The sequence below is a fragment of the Ovis aries genome, chromosome 11 (assembly GCF_016772045.2).
Source record: "Ovis aries strain OAR_USU_Benz2616 breed Rambouillet chromosome 11, ARS-UI_Ramb_v3.0, whole genome shotgun sequence".
Classification (NCBI taxonomy): Eukaryota; Metazoa; Chordata; class Mammalia; order Artiodactyla; family Bovidae; genus Ovis; species Ovis aries.
The window spans coordinates 10,897,786-10,914,606 of NC_056064.1; the positions used below are offsets into that span (position 1 = coordinate 10,897,786).

Consider the following 16,821-nt stretch of genomic DNA (forward strand, 5'->3'; position numbering starts at 1 on the left):
TGTACAATGTTAAGAACCTCCATCCATGGTTCTTCTGGCCCTCTATCTATCAGATCTAATCCCTTGAATCTATTTGTCACTTCCTCTGAATAATTATAAGGGATTGGATTTATACCTGAATGGTCTAGTGGTTTTCCCTGCTTTCTTTAGTTTAAGTCTGAATTTTGCAATAAGGAGTTCATGATCTGAGCCACAGTCAGTTTGCGATCTTGTTTTTGCTGACTATATAGAGCTTCTTCATTTTCAGCTGCAAAGAATATAATCAATCTGATTTTGGTATTGACCATCTGGTGATATCGTCTCTTGTGTTGTTGAAAGAGGGTATTTGCTATGAGCAGTGTGTTCTCTTGGCAAAACGCTATTAGCCTTTGCCTGTTTTATTTTGTACTCCAAGGCCAAACTTGCCTGTTATTCCAGGTATCTCTTGACTTCCTACTTTTGCATTCCAGTCCCCTATGATGAAAAGGACAGGGTCTTCCCAGCATCATGTCTTCCAATGAGTTGGCTCTTTGCCAAGTATTGGAGCTTCAGCTTCAGCATCAGTCCTTCCAATGAATTTTTGGGACTTATTTCCTTTAGGATTGTCTGGTTGGATCTCCTTGCTGTCCAAGGGACTCCCAAGCATCTTTTCCAGCACCACAGTTCAAAAGCATCAATTCTTTGGCACTCAGTTTTTTATAGTCTAACTCTCACATCCGTACATGAGTACAGGAAAAACCATAACTTTGACCATACAGACCTTTGTCAGCAAAGTGATATCTTTGCTTTTTAATTTGCTGTCTAGATTTGTCATAGGTTTTCTTCCAAGGAACAAGAGTCTTTTAATTTCATGGCTGCAGTCATCATCTGCAGTGATTTTGGAGCCCCAAAATAGAAAATCTGTCACTGCTTCCACTTTTTCTTTCTGTTTGCCATGAAGTGATGGGACCGGATGCCATGATCTTCCTTTTTTGAATATTGAGTTTTTAAGCCAGTTTTTTTTACTCTTCTTTCACCCTCATCAAGAGGCTCTTTCATTCCTCTTTGCTTTCTGCCATAAGGGTGATGTTATCTATATATCTGATGATGATATTTCTCCCAGCATCTTGATTCCAGCCTGTGAATCATCCAACTTAGCATTTTGCATTATGTACTCTGCATATAAGTTAAATAAGCAGGGTGACAATATACAGCCTCGATGGACTCCTTTCCCAATTTTGAACCAGTCAGTTGTTCCATGTAAGGTTACTTTTGACTGTTACTTCTGACCCACATACAAGTTTCTCAGAAGACAGATAAAGTGATCCGGTATTCACATCTCTTGAAGAATTTCCCACAGTTTCTTGTAATCCACACAGTCAAAGGCTATGCTAAAGGTTTGTCAGTGAAGCAGAAGTAGATGTTTTTCTGGAATTCTCTTGGTTTTTCTATGATCCAGTGGATGTTGGCAATTTGATCTTTGGTTCATTTGCCTTTTCTATATCCAGCTTGTACATTTGGATGTTCTTGGTTCATGTACTGCTGAAGCCTAGCTCGGGTGATTGAGCATTAGCTTTCTAGCATGCAGAATGAGTGCAGTTGTGTGGTAGTATGAACATTCTTTGGCATTGCCCTTCTCTGAATTTGGAATGAAAACTGAAATTTTCTAGTCCTGTGGCCACTGCTGAGTTTTCCAAATTTCCTGGCATACTGAGTGTAGCACTTTAAGAGCATCATCTTTTAGGATCTGAAATAGCTCAGCTGGAGTTCCATCACTTCTACTAGCTTTTTTCATAGGTAGTGCTTCCTAAGGCCCACTTTATTTCACTCTCCAGGATGTCTGGCTGTAGGTGAATGACCAAACCATTATGGTTATCTGGGTCAATAAGACCTTTTTTGTATAGTTCTTCTGTGTTTTCTTGTCTTAATCTCTTCTGCTTCTGTTAGGTCCTTACCGATTCTGTCCTTTTTTGCACTCATCCTGACATGAAATGTTTCCTTGGTATCTCCAATTTTCTTGAAGAGACCTCTAGTCTTCCCCATTCTGTTGTTTTCCTCTACTTCTTTGCACTGTTAATTTAGGAATGCCTTATGAGCACGTAAGTGTTACTTTAGTTGAAGTATATGATAGCCTGTGATTATAATCTCTGTCTTATACAACTGTCCTCCTCTGCACCCCACATATAAACCTTGAGTTGTTTGCCTCTTGTCTGTTTAGGTTTTTTTTTTTTCCTGTGTTAATAACTCATTCACTTTCAAACTATATTGTTGAGTAGAAATTTACATAACAGTTAGTTGTAACGTATCAGATAACATATCTGTAACATTTTCCCTTGGAAACCTTCCTTTCAGAGCTTTCAATCCATATGTTTCAATCTGAGACATCCACAGTAGCCATCTGGAATGCTTTGTCTTTGGTTCAATTCCATGTTTTTCTCTTTCTTGGTTTAGTTCCTTATGAGTGGAACTCATACTCAAGTGACTTCCTGAGAAAGGTTGTTTGGGAAACTTTTTTTTTTCCTTTGAGGTTTTCATGTGTGAGAAGGTATTTATTCTTCCTCTCGCATATGATTGACATTTAGCCTTGGTGTAGAATTTTAGCTTATTTTTCCTCTTAGCAACTTGAAAGCTTTATTCCATTGAAGTAACTAGAGCTCTCCTGATTGCTGTTGGGTAACCTCATTTACCACCTCCCAGTCCTTTGTATGTGACCATTGTTTTTTTCTCTTAAAGGTTTTAGGTTCTTTTTCACTGTTTCTGCATGTTCATGATGATACCTTTTGATGTGGGTCTTTTTTAATTTGTGGGCTTCCCCTGGTGGCTCAGTGGTGAAGAATTCACCTGCCAATGCAGGAGACATGGGTTAAATCCTGGGTCAGGAAGATCCGTTGAAGAAGGAAATGACAACCCACTGCAGTATTCTTGCCTGGTAAATCCCATGGACAGAGGAATCTGGTTGGCTTCAGGTCACAAGGTTGCAAAAGAATCAGACATGACTTAGCAACCAAACAGCAACAGCAGCTTTTAAAATTCATGGTCCTGGGCACTTGGTTGGCCTTTTTTTTAACATCTGGAGACTAATGCTAATACTTTCACTTCTAGGACATTTTCATATATATACATATATATATTTTTTTCTTTTTTCCCAATAATTCCTCTCTCTCTGTTTTCTGGAATTTTTTGCAGTTTGGGTTTTAAACCTCTTTGACCTACTCTGATTTTTTTTCTCCTCTTTTTTGCTCTATTTTAAAACTTATCTTTTGAATACATTTTCTAGATGTCTTCTGTATGTTATCTTCTGCTCTTTCCTTTGAATTTAAAATATTCCTGTTATAGTTTTAACTTCTAAGAACTCTTATTTGAGAATCTCTTGTTTTCTGTTCTTGTTTCATATATGAAATATTCCATCCTTTAAAGAAATGATACATTTAAGAATTTTTTTCTTCTTATCCCTACGTTCTCTGTTTCTTTAGCATTCCCTCTTTTTGTTTGTATATTTTACTCTTTTTCAAATTAGTAGCTTTCTTTGATGTCTGATGATCATTGGCTACCCACTCATGTTTAAGAGTGGGAAAACTCTGTGTGTGAGGGCTGGTGGACTCCTGGCCTTCACTGTAAGAGATCAGATACGCTCCATATTGCATATCTCTCAGTAATTCTGATGGTATAGTTAGGTTAGTAACCACTTTTATGGTTTATTGATGTCTAACCTCATAGTGGCATCTCACATTGAGATTCTATGGTGATAAATATAGAACAGTGACAATTTATGGGGCCAATTACAGCTTCAAAGTGCTTTGGTGGGTATAGTTTCATTTATAGGTATTTTCATATCTTACAGAGGAGAAATAAGTTCAGGAATCTTCATGATTTATACAGTCATATAGCAAGTACAGTATAACTGAGGTTTTAACTCAAATTTTCATTTTATATGCAATGATTATTCCATTAGAACTGTGAAGATTTTGTAATAGTTTTTAATTTTCCCAAGTTCATTTACACCTGTTCTGTATTTTTTCCCTGAATGTAGCTTTCTAACGTGGCTACAGGTTTGAATTATGATATAGCTGTCTTTGAACATGTGATTATTTTCTCATCAGGCTGTGGGTAATGACAGTTAATGCACTTCAACCATCAATAAAGTTTGTACGACAGCAAAAGTATACTCAGAATGACCTGATGATAGATCCTCTCATTGTGCTAAGATGTGATCAGAGGGTATACAGGTATGTGTTGAGTTTCATTTTTACTATAGAGTTTATGCTTTGGAGAGTCAAAGGAAATTGAAGAAATTCAGTTTAAACTTACATCTTAGTGTGCTTACAGATAACCTGGAAGTATGACCTGTTTGCTTTTGGTTCTTTTTGTTGTTGTTGTCTATTTTCATGAACTTCACTTTAATATTTAATATGTGATTAATAACACTAGCTTTAAGAAAATATCATCCTTGGTTTTCACAGCCCTCAATAGTGGCTATTCTTTCAGAGTCAAGAGAGTGAAAAATAATATGGTTTTTGCTAGCATTGTTGGAAAAAACCTTTTAAAAAATTGGTTTATTGTGAACTGTTGCATGCATTAAAACTGTGATCATTTTGGAATCCTCAATTGTGAGGTTAGCTTCGTTTGTTCCACGTTTGTGTATAATTCCTTGCCAGTAGCTGAACTTAACCAGTTTCTTTGAAGTAACTTCACCTCAAGAGGTAGAATTAATTAGTCCTCATCATTAATATTTGAATTTGTAATTGCTCAGCTAAATAATAGCAAAGATATACAAGTTGAGGGGTCTTCCTTTAAAGTGATTATCACCTGTATGGGGAAATAAAACCCACACCTGAAAAGGTAAATAATATGGTCACATGCGAATGAATGGTATAGTAAATGAATGCTGTTAAAAGTTTTAGGAGGAGATCAGACTTGTGTTTTGAAGAACAGAAATAAGAGTTTAGATGAACAGAAACTGTAATGATGGGGTGTAGATGGTCAAAAAAGGTATCTTGAGAAAAAGAATAGTGCAAGCAAAAGTATAAAAGCCAGCAGGAAAAAGGCTTGAGTGGATGGCTGAATTTTTGAAAACACACTTTAGAGTTGAATGTTAGGTTAAGGTCAGACTATTGAGGGCCTTGAGTGTTAGACTAAAGAGATCATTTAGGTGATAACTTGAGAGGAGGAAGTTCATGCTAGATGATTTAGAAGGGAAAGAAGCTGGAGTAAAGAAGACTAACTAGGGTACAGTCTAACATACTCATCTGTCTTTAATCCTGGGGATGACATTCTTGAAGTGACAACATCTGCAGAATAAATCAGATGCAGTTTGGTAAGATCAAGGTATCAGAGGGTTGAGGAATCAGAAGAATAAACAATATAAATGATAGTAAGTATCTATTTATGGATGCTTCAAAAGGAAACAAGAGTAAAGAACACTTCTAGAGAAGAGCCACTTCTAAGACAATTTACCATTGTTAAAAATCCACCTAACTGGGTAACTTTTCACCTAAATCACCTCCAGTTGTTCAGGAAATTGTTAATTTGTGCTGCTATAACATATTAAATGTTTCTGTAGTCTGGATCTTTCACTTAGTAACTTGTTTAACTTTTTCTCATGTTACTAGATGTTCTTGTATTAGCTGGCTAGGTAGTATTCCACATAGGTACACTAAGGCTTAACTCAGTTCCCTATTGTTGGATATTTTATTTCCATTTTTTTTGTTAATTATTTTTAGTGCTGTGGTAATTGGTGTGTACTATTTCCTAAGAATTGATTCTTAAAAATGGAACTGCTGAGGCAAAGGGAACATGCTCATTTTCAAGTCTTTTGATTCGTGTTTTCATTCCGCCATCCAGAAAGGCTGAACCAGTTTACATTCCCATAGTGGGTGTTTGCTATTGTATAATTTCCTATACCATTTCATGTAATATTTTCCAATTTGATAAGTGAAAAATCAATTCCTATTTTAATTTATATTTTTGTTAGATTGGATATTTTAATATATCTATTACTTTATACTTTAGCCTAGTTTTCTATTGGAATGCTTACCTTTTTTGATTTAAAAAGCTCTTTATGTATAAAGGATATTAGCTCTTGGTATATAGAATGCAGTTTTTTCTTTTATTGTTCTATTGTTTTGCCTTTTAATTTTGTTCATTTTTTTAAAATTTAATTTTTTCCCAAGTGGTCATTCAGATGGTTTTTAAATATAAACAATATAAAGAGATACGACATTTTGGATTTTCTTTGAACTAACCAGTGGTTATGGTAGGTAAAATGGATTTGGGGGTCTGAGTAAGCCATGTGATGTGTAGATAACTGTTGCTGGCTGGCTGATGGGTTCTTAGGTTCATTAAAATATTCCCTTTTTTAATGTTCCCTTTTTAAATATTCCCTTTTACATAAAAGTTTTCACAATATATATTAAAAAGTACACAAACAAGTAGATTAATAAGAAGGAAAAGGTGTACAGTAGAAAGTCGTGTTCTCTCCTGTCTATCATGCTGACATTTTTATTTTATTTTATTTTTTCATGCTGACATTTTTAGAAGAGAATTCCTCTTTGTCCTTTTGACCAATCCTAATTCCATCTCCAGAAGGAACTTTATTGTCATAATGGTGTGTTAGGAGCTTCACTTTCCAAGCATTTGCAAGTTTATAAATAGAAATATTTGCTTTTTATTTTGGGTGGTTTTAAAAAATTAAATGGTTTTTGGTAGGCTTTATTATTATTATTTCTTAAAAACCTACCATTTTCAACATGTTTTCCATACGAGTTTACATAGCTCCTTCTTCTTGTTAAGTGCTGCATAGTATTCCATATATAGATTAGTATTCCATATATATATGCCTGTCTTCCAGAAACTCTGATCAGAATGTCTGGCGGAGTTTAGGACTTTTTAAAAAATAAATATTTCAGTTTGGGGAACATTGCCATGGCTTATTTAACTGTTCAAATTTTTTTCACTGTTAATACATGCATTTTTTATTATAGATAGTTTGAATATTTCAGAAAAACTATTCACATGTTGATGGACATTTAAGCTGTTTCTGGTGTTTTACAGTTAAAAGCAAAGCTGTACTGCCTCTATGCACACATGCTCAGTTTGTGACAGGCTGGGAAGTGGCATTGTCAAGTTTTTCTAAGGGTTTGACTTTTTAATATTCTAGTGGTTACTGATGTATCTTTTGGTTTCCTTTTTTACATGTAATTCTTACATCTATTCTTGTCTCATTTAACCTTAATTTATAACAGTTTTTGAGGAATGGATATTTATTTTTTAGTTGAGGAAATTAAGGCTCAGTAAATAACATACCATCAAGTGGTTGAAGTGTTCTTAAAATACAGAGTTGTCTTGCTCCAAAGAATAAACAGTAGTAGAAAGAATAAATATTCTATATATTTGATCTCCTTCATCTTATCAATAATTGAGTATTTCTCTCTTTGTAAAAATTTTTTATTTTATGTTGGAGCATAGTTGTTAACAGTGTTGTGTTAGTTTCAGATGTACAGCAAAGTGATTCAGTTATACATGTATTTATTCTTTTTCAAATTCTTTTCTCAATTAGGTTATTACAGAATACTGAGCAGCATTCTCTGTGCTATACAGTAGGTCCTTGTTGGTTATCTATTTTAAATATAAAATTATGTACATTAGACTATTTCCCTTTGAGGACTGTGGCCTTGCAGACTCATACGTAAGAGATTTATTGGTAGTGCCATTATTTTATAAAAAAGAATGCCTTTTTTTCTATCTTGCCTGGAGAATCCCAGGGACGGGAGAGCCTGGTGGGCTGCCGTCTATGGGGTCGCACAGAGTCGGACACGACTGAAGCGACTTAGCAGCAGCAGCAGCACATTATATTTGGTTTTAGCTGATGAAATGAAATAGATAATACTATTCATACAAAAGTATAGAGAATTACATGTGTTAAGCTTTCATTTTGAGAATGAATATTTCAGTGGGAAAAGTGTAACTTTTCTGCGCTTTAGGTTTTCAGGTACTGTTCAGGTTTTTCTGATTATATAAGCTGATTCATCATGTTCTGGCTAATTTAAAAATTTTTATTTGTTCTCATGTATTTTTTTCTTTTCTTCTTCCTTTGTATAGATGCCCCCCACTGATGGATATTACTCTGCACATGTTGAATGGATATCTTCTGGCATCCAAAGCCTACCTTAGTGCTCATCTGAAGGAAACAGCAGAGCAAGATAGGCCTTCTCAGAATAATACGATAGGTTTAATTGGACAAACTGATGGCCCAGAAGTTACCAGAGAAGAACTGAAAAATGCATTATTGGCTGCTCAGGTAATAAAGTAAAATCTAATCAAAAAGGGCAATGGCTTCCCTGTTAAATAGATGGCCTTCTAAATACAGTGGTAACATATTGTACATCAGTTTTATTACAGAACTTATAATGGAGTTACCTTTGCTTCTAAATATCAGATGGACTTTATTATTAAAATCAGGAATAATCTTCATGATATTTAATAGTCATTTTATTGAGATTTACATTTTAATAAAATATAAGACTTTTATTTCTTAAAATCAAATGATGGGGAAAAAAAACCAAATGGTAGAGACAGATAAGAAGTATATATATATGTAATAAAATGTCAGGCAGTGATAAATACTATGATAACATAAGTTAATGTTTCTATTTAGAAAAGGTTTTTAACGAAGTAGAATTTATTAAAGCATTAGGTAGTAATTTTTGCAGGGCATATGAGATGGTTGAATGTTAAGCAGTTAGAGGCCTTCATAAGAGAAATATTTTCTTAGTTTGAAATATTTTCCAAACATTTTTCATTGGCAATAAGGGGAATTAGAGTAATAACATAGATCCACATCCCTTATCTGTGATATGGAAATCCACAAAAGCTATGAAAACTGAAGCATTTTTTCTGGTAATTCAGTTGGCAGAAAAACCTGACCTGATATGACCTCGTTTGTGACAAAACTTGACCTGAATTAATGTGACAAAACTTGATCTGAAGCTATTTATGGCCTTTATCCCACTTAATATGAAAATTGGTATGTTTTGCTGTAGAAATATATTTGATTACAGTATACTATCTTAGTCTCTGCTGTGGGTATAACATTACAGAAAAAAAAAAATCTGAGTTCTAAAATAAATCTGACACTCAAGAGTTTCAGAGAAGGGATTGAGGATGATAATAGCTACCATTTATATAATGCTTATTATATGGTGGGTGCTATTTGAGTTTTTTATGTGTATTAACTCATTTAATCTTTACAACCAACCTATAAGTTATGGAGTATTATCTCCACTTTTGCAGAGTAGGAAAATGAGATTCAAAGAGGTTAAATAACATGCTCAAGGTTGTATATTTAGTAAGTAGGGAAGCTATTAATAGGATTCGAGCTTAGGCAGGCTGGTTCCAGAATGTGTAAACAAAAATAATGCAGAATAGTAATAACCCAAACCCCCTCAAGAATGATTATAAAGTTTACTTTGTAAATGATTATAATGTAAGGCTAACCTTAGTTTATAATCAGGTTCTGACACAGTTAGATGGAGTAATTGTCTTCTATCCCAGGCAGTGGCTGTGTTTCAGAGATGCATGTTATGTATTCATTTTCTTTTTCTTCCTTCCTGCTAGGTGAGAGTGATTGTAGCTCTCACTTACAGGAAGGGCCATTAAATAGATCGCCCCTCGAGAAACTACTTTTCTATGAAATGACACACAAACTTGTAGACTGAGCAACAGTGAGTTGTACAGATGGAATGGATGGTGAGGCAGAATCTTTCCTTAAAAAGTCCATCTTCAAATTAAAAAGGAGAAGAGCTTAGGAGAATGGCTTTTAGGCACTGATTATTAACCACCATCTTCAGAGGTGAGGAACAGAAGAGGAACACAGGACATCCTGGGCGAAGTAAGAGTTTAGGAGGAAGGAAAAGAGATTCTGGTAGAAGTCACTTTTTGTCTAGGGTCCATTTTGGATGATACTGAATTAGAATACTCTTGTAGTAGTAAACTGGAGTCCATGGATCTTCATTGGAAACGTGTGAGAGCACTTTGAAATTATGCCATATGTTAATATTTATGCTAAGAGGGTGGCATGTAGCTTCCTTCAGATTTTTTAAAATTTTATTTTATTTATTTACTCATTTTTAGCTGTACTGGATCTTCATTGCTTTGTGTGAGATTTCTCTAGTTGCGGTGATGGGGGGCTACCATTCGTTGTGGTGGCGTCTCTTGTTGCAGAGCACAGGCTCTGGGCATGGCGGGCCCAATAGCTGGGGTGCAGGGGCTTAGTTTCTCTGCTGCATGTGGCATCTTCCCAGACCAGGGTTTGAACCTGTGTCCCCTGCACTGACCGGCAGATTCTTATCCACTGTGCCACCAGGGAAGACCTCCTTCAGATTCTTAAAAGGGTTCATGGCCCTAAAAATGCTGAGAACCACTGGAGTATAGATTGTTCAGTTTTGCTCTTTGTATTTTAAAGAAAGAGCTGTTTGTTTTTACCACATCAGTTTATGTGAAAACAAATCAAACTTCTCAGAAACTTCTTCAGTTTTCTGTGTTTTACTTGTTTGTAGGATAGTGCAGCTGTCCAGATTCTCTTGGAGATCTGCTTACCTACTGAAGAGGAGAAGGCAAAGGGGGTCAATCCAGACAGCTTGCTAAGGAATGTTCAAAGTGTTATTACTGCCAGCACTCCAAATAAGGGGACGGAGGAAGAAGACAATTTGCTCTGCAACCTTCGAGAAGTTCAGTGCCTTATCTGTTGCCTCTTGCACCAAATGTACATCGCAGATCCCAACATTGCCAAGCTTGTTCACTTTCAGGTCTGGTTTCAAGGAATGATGCTCTTTGGTTGAACTTTGTTTTGGGGGGTAGTTGTGAATTGCTAAATTAATAGGATCATTTAGAAATTGGAGGTCATGCAAATGATCATGGTTCTTTCCAATATGGGGAAAAATCAAGATTTTTAAAAATTTGATTTTAGCCTGATAAAGTATTTGTAGAATTTATCTCTATTTTAGTGCATCAGAGAGGTGAAATACCAGGAAACATGGAGGGCATTGTAGCCTCCTGAGCAACTGTTACATCAAGGAAGTGAAACCTTTTGTATTTTTATCTGTATTTGACTTATTTTGTTTCTAACTTTTCCCCCCTTTCTTGTTGAGATAGGGTTATCCCTGTGAACTTTTGCCTCTGACGGTCGCAGGTATTCCATCTATGCATATCTGTCTGGATTTCATACCTGAGCTAATTGCACAGCCAGAACTTGAAAAACAGGTAATGAGCATTTTGGAACTTTAGGACAATTTTGACCTTCCTTTAATTTTCCTGGTTATATAAGCCATTTTAGTTTTTAATACTTAAAGACTTTCTTTAGGCTTCCCAGGTGGTGCTAGTGGTAAAGAAACCACCTGCTAACGCAGGAGACATAAAGATACGGGTTCGATCCCTGGGTTGGGAAGATCCGCTAGAAAAGGGCATAGCAACCCACTCCAGTATTCTTGTCTGGAAAATCCCATGGACAGAGGCCCTGGCAAGGTGCAGTCCAAAGTGTTGTGAAGAGTCAGACATGACTGAAGCAACTTAGCATGCACACACACACATGCAAAGACCTTCTTTAGAAACATGTAACATTTGGATTTTGTGTTACAGATATTTGCTATCCAATTGCTTTCTCACTTGTGTATCCAGTATGCATTACCAAAGTCACTGAGTGTGGCTCGCTTAGCTGTCAATGTCATGGGAACTTTGCTAACAGGTGTGTATCTAATGGGCATCAATAACAAAAATTTCTAACATAAAGTAGTGCATATTTTTTCTGAATTTACTCATGCCATGTTTTCTGCATCACTGGTAGTTTAATTTATGCAATAATTTTGAGTTATTCTTTTTGAAAATTTCTCTGTGACAAATGTGATGTATAGTATAGAGGGGATGAATAGGTAGGCAAGTTGTATCTTTCATTTTTGAGAATGACTATATATAGATTTACAGTAAATATACTAAGCAGTACAAATTTTATAAATGGAAATCAGTCTGCTTTCTGAATGTAATTGTGTCATTAGAAAACAAGTTATAATTTATTGCAAATGTTTAGAGTTCCAGAAAAATATAATCATCTGTGTAAATAAGAGATTAATATATTAGTTGTTTCCTTAGGTTCTAAAACATACCCCAGCACTTTAACCATCTTCCAGGTTGTTAAGTAAAATGGAATGAAAATACACTGTTTTAAAACATATGAACTATAATTCAATCTTTAAAAGTTATGTTTCAGCCAATTTCATATTCTTTCTCAGTGCTTGTAATAATTTATTCATTTTTCTTTCTATCATATCCACTTCATGTTATACTGTTTATAGTGGTTAAGAAAGTTAAACTGCCTGAGTTGTCTTTCTACCCCACTGCTAACTAGAGTTGAACAGCTTCTTAATGTAAGGTTTATTTAAGAGTTTTCTTATATATTAAATAGGTATCATAAAGATACTTTTTCATTTATCGTATTGTGAGATTTAAATGAAACAGTGTACGTCATGCACCTGTAACAGCACTTGGACATAAGTGTTTATGTGTTAGATAATGGTTGACTGCTGGATTGTGAGCTCCCTGAAGGCAGGGGCTGCCTATGTCTTAGAAAACTTAGTATTCTCAGCACAGAGCATGGTGCTTAGTATACTATACAGGCAATGTAGGTTGAATTTATATCTGTGAAAATTGTTTCATTTCTTTCCAACAGTTTTAACACAGGCTAAGCGATATGCTTTTTTCATGCCAACTCTGCCAAGTTTGGTCTCTTTTTGTCGAGCATTTCCTCCACTGTATGAGGATATTATGTCTTTGCTGATCCAAATAGGGCAAGTTTGTGCCTCTGATGTTGCTACTCAGACAAGAGACATTGATCCAATTATTACACGTAAGTAGTAACTTCTTTTCAAGAGTTGCTTAAATACAACTTCAGGCAGAAAGGCCCAAATCCTTTCCAGATTTGCCTTAATTATTCTTCCTTATGTTTTTAGGTCTTCAACAAATAAAGGAGAAACCAGGTGGATGGTCTGGAATCAGTAAAGATCCATCTTATAAAAATGGACCTAGGGACACTGGAAGCATGGATCCTGATGTACAGCTCTGTCATTGTATTGAAAGCACAGTAATTGAAATAATAAACATGAGTGTTAGTGGAATTTAACAAAGAACAAACTTAAAACTAAAAAATGAAGCTGTTTGCTGCATATACCCAACATGAACATGCATCTTATAACAACTAAACTGAATGGGAACAGAAACATCTTGGAATCACTAAAATGATTAAATTCAACATGAATACAGTTTAGAACTCTCTTGAGAATTATGCTTGCTTGTATTTGATTGGCAGTTCTTTGGATCTACTTTGCTGGTATGTTTTTTTGTAGCAGCTGAGCTTTTCTTTTTCTGTTGGCAGTGCATTTAAGCATCATTACTGAAAAAGTGAATATGGTCTTGTATTAAGCTTCTGAAGTGAAGAAAAACTGCCATGCCTTTAATTTAATATCTTATTAACAAGTCTGTGGGTAGCCCCAGTGTTTAATCATCAGCTAGTAACAGTACAGGGATGCAGTGATGAGAAAGAGAAAGAGGAAAAGGGAAGGGGGAATTGAGGGAAAGTTAGGAGTTTTAAACAATAGAAATCTCTGAAACTTGCAATGCAAGTAATAATAGTAATGAATGGAATAGTAATCGCAAGATGGAATTCCAGTTCTCAAGAAACAGTATTGAGAAGGGGCAAAAGAGGCAAACGGCTTTTTGTAAATGACTTCCATGGACATACAGATGAGGATTTAAAGATTTTACATATTTGCTTCAATTTTTACTAATGTATGAAGCCATATGTTTAAAGAGATACTTGAATAATTTGGAATTTTAAGATACTGGCTTAAAAGAGTTTACAGAAACATCTTTGTGCAGAGACTAACCTGAAAAGAGGTCTCATTTAGTTTTTTTAAAGTTTATTTTTATAATGGTCAGAGGGGGGAAATCCATTGGAATCTCATTGAAGTTTAGAGCAATAAAACCCACTGGATTAAAGAACTCTTGGTTTGTCATCAGGACTATAATTCACATCATAATTTGAGAAGATTTTGAACTAATGTATAGTGTTTGGACCTCAGGAAAAATTAAAACGGGGAAAATTCTGTGTTGTGGAAGGATTTTGCAGTCTTCTGTTAGTAATGTCCATTGATTAGGTAGATGCATTCAGTTAATCCATAATCCTCATTTTTTCCCTTAATGAAGTATCCAGTGTAGAAGGTACTTCTCTTTGCTTTCTGAGAAATACCTGAATGAACCCCTCTTTCCCACCCTACTTGAAACAGACCTCTTCACTTATAAAAGAAATAAGGAAGGCTAATAAGAAAGCGTGGTTTTTAAGAAAGGAAATTTAATTTTAATCTTTTCACTAGGAAATAGTCACATTTCATCTTCCTTCTTTGTAAAATGGGATTACTACTGGCCCTACCTCATAAGGGTATTACATAAGAACTAATTTGTATCTCTTTCAAATCCTGAAGTGCACAGTATCATAGATGAGAGTATTTATAACTTTTATTAGATGCTTAAAGTTCAATTAAATAATTTTGATGTAAAAAACAAAGGCATACACTTAAAAACAGACTAAGAACTTCCATATTTTTAAACAAGGCAGTTTTATAGTCTTTTAAGATTCAATACAACTGCTCCTGTTTGTTTCCTTTTGTTTAAACTGAGGTTTTGGAATATTTTGTGTGAGTAGGTAACCTCTAGGAGTCAGAAAAAGTTGAAATATGTTTTCTAACTAAATGCACTGCACATTCCTGGATCAATTTTCAAAGACTGGTCAAAACCTGCTGTGTTAAAAATAATAACATATGCTGTTTTTCATCAGGTTTGTTGATGATGTAAATAAAATATGTAAATATTAGTAAATGTTAATATTCATGTATTTTAAGTTAAGGTTATAAAATTTGTCACAATGTGATTTTTTTTATTCAAGTGAAGAAAAGATGTGTGCAGCTATTTTGAATATTGGTTTATAAACATTCATATTCTTCATTAAATGAACTTATAGTTGTTTGTGTTTCATTTCACCACTATTAACCTGAAAGGAACTGTTCAGGGACTGGAATCCAGGACTCTGTGGTTCCAGAGCCTGTGTACGCCGTTGTGTTATGCTGCGTACATCAAAGGGCAATACAAGGGGAGAGTTGAGAGCCTTAGGGACTTAGGAGAGGAAAATCATACTCGTTACTCTGGAGTAATTATCAGTACTTAAAGGATTTTAATATTTTAAAAATTTTGTAAAAGCAGACTAATAATTTGAAGGTATTTTTAAGAATTTACTTTTATAAATGATCCTCCTTACTGCTGACTTAATAAATGACATTTTTGTGGTACTTTCCCTTCATCTTTGCTTATGCAAATGTATTTTCACATAGTGGAACCCATAATACCCAGTTTAGCATTTGTCTTTTTTCATTTAACTTTATATGGAATTTTTTGCAAGTGGTTTGGTTTTTATACTTATTTTATTGACTCCATAATGATTGAATTGATATAACCATCTTCCTATTAGCACTGGGACTTCCCAGGTGGCGCTAGTGGTAAAGAACTTGCGTGCCAGTGCAGAAGATGTAAGAGATGTGGGTTCTGTCTCTGGGCTGGGAAGAAGATTCCCCTGGAGAAGGAAATGGCAACCCACTCCAGTATTCGTGCCTGGAAAATCCCACGGACAGAGGAGCCTGGGGACTACAGTCCATGGGGTTACAGAGAGTCGGACACGACTGAAGTCACTTACTACCTTAGTACTAGACTGGGACGTATATGGTTATTTTTCAGTATTAGAATAGGCACTATTATCAATTGAGGTATTATTACTTTTCTTTTAGATTACTTTAAAAAAAATATTTATTTTTGGCTACCTCAGGTCTTAGTTGAAGCCAGGGCTCAGTTATTGTGGCTTGCTGGCGTAGTTCCTCCCGTGTATGTGGGATCCGAGTTCCCCCGACCAAGCACCCAACCCATGTCTCCTGCATTCGCAGTGCCTTGTCAAAAGTTTTTAAATTTCTCTAACAAGCAGGCAGATTCTTTTTTTTTTTTTTTTTTTCAAGCAGGCAGATTCTTAACCACTGGACCACCACGGAAGTCCTAGATAACTTTTTTAGGATAAATTTCTGAGCCTGAATTTGCAAAGGGTAGAATTTAGTCTTATGACTTAAGTTTCGTCGTTTTGGGAAGATTCAGTAAAACAAAGGGAGGCAAACGAATCAACTCGCCTTTTACTGCTCCCGCCTGCAAAATACTCTTGCCTGGGGAGTCCCATGGACGGAGGAGCCTGGCGGGTTACAGTCCTTGGGGTCGCAAAGAGTCGGCACAACTGAAGCGTCTTAGCATGCCTGCATACATGCTTGCCTGCATACATGCTTGCCTGCAGCAAACCTCTCTCCCAAACTGGTTTCATGGGCTGTGAGAAACTGTCTCTGGTTTTGCTTTTTGAAACACTAATATTTTAAGCCAAGTTTACGGTCGAGTTAAAAAATTTGGCGAGATGGTGTTTAACTCTCTACTTTGAGGAAAGTGTGCTTTCTTAGCAACGAGTAATTGGTCTAATGGGGGATAGGAGGCTGATTAAGCCTTAAAAGAGGTACTGGAGACCTCCAGAGCGTATCTCTGGTTGAATGTGGACCCGGGAAAGCCTTGATTATCAGGAGGTTTTGTAGCCAGCTGTCATCCAACCTTCTCGCCTAGTTTGGCTCAGCAGTCTGGCAATTCCCGCCTGGGTCTTTACTCTGGCTTCCGGAAAGTTCGGAAATTTGAACTAGGGGGACCCGGATGAATGCTGAAAGAGCAAGGGCTTAACAGTGTTTCCTCTCCTTT

The 16,821-nt window shown here is 35.7% G+C and overlaps 1 protein-coding gene across 3 annotated transcripts in view; it reads left to right on the top strand.

The window, feature by feature from the left end:
- INTS2 (integrator complex subunit 2) overlaps positions 1-15,009 on the top strand; it is a 54,490-nt gene extending 39,481 nt beyond the window's left edge. For all 3 annotated transcript variants that reach the window (XM_042255333.2, XM_004012421.6, XM_042255334.2), the window contains 7 exons: positions 4,059-4,184; positions 8,056-8,254; positions 10,512-10,760; positions 11,107-11,214; positions 11,590-11,695; positions 12,674-12,850; positions 12,954-15,009. In XM_042255333.2, coding sequence (XP_042111267.1) covers positions 4,059-4,184; positions 8,056-8,254; positions 10,512-10,760; positions 11,107-11,214; positions 11,590-11,695; positions 12,674-12,850; positions 12,954-13,123 — 1,135 coding nt within the window. In that variant the 3' untranslated portion in view covers positions 13,124-15,009. The remainder of the gene's footprint in view (positions 1-4,058; positions 4,185-8,055; positions 8,255-10,511; positions 10,761-11,106; positions 11,215-11,589; positions 11,696-12,673; positions 12,851-12,953) is intronic.
- The last annotated feature ends 1,812 nt before the right edge of the window (positions 15,010-16,821 follow it).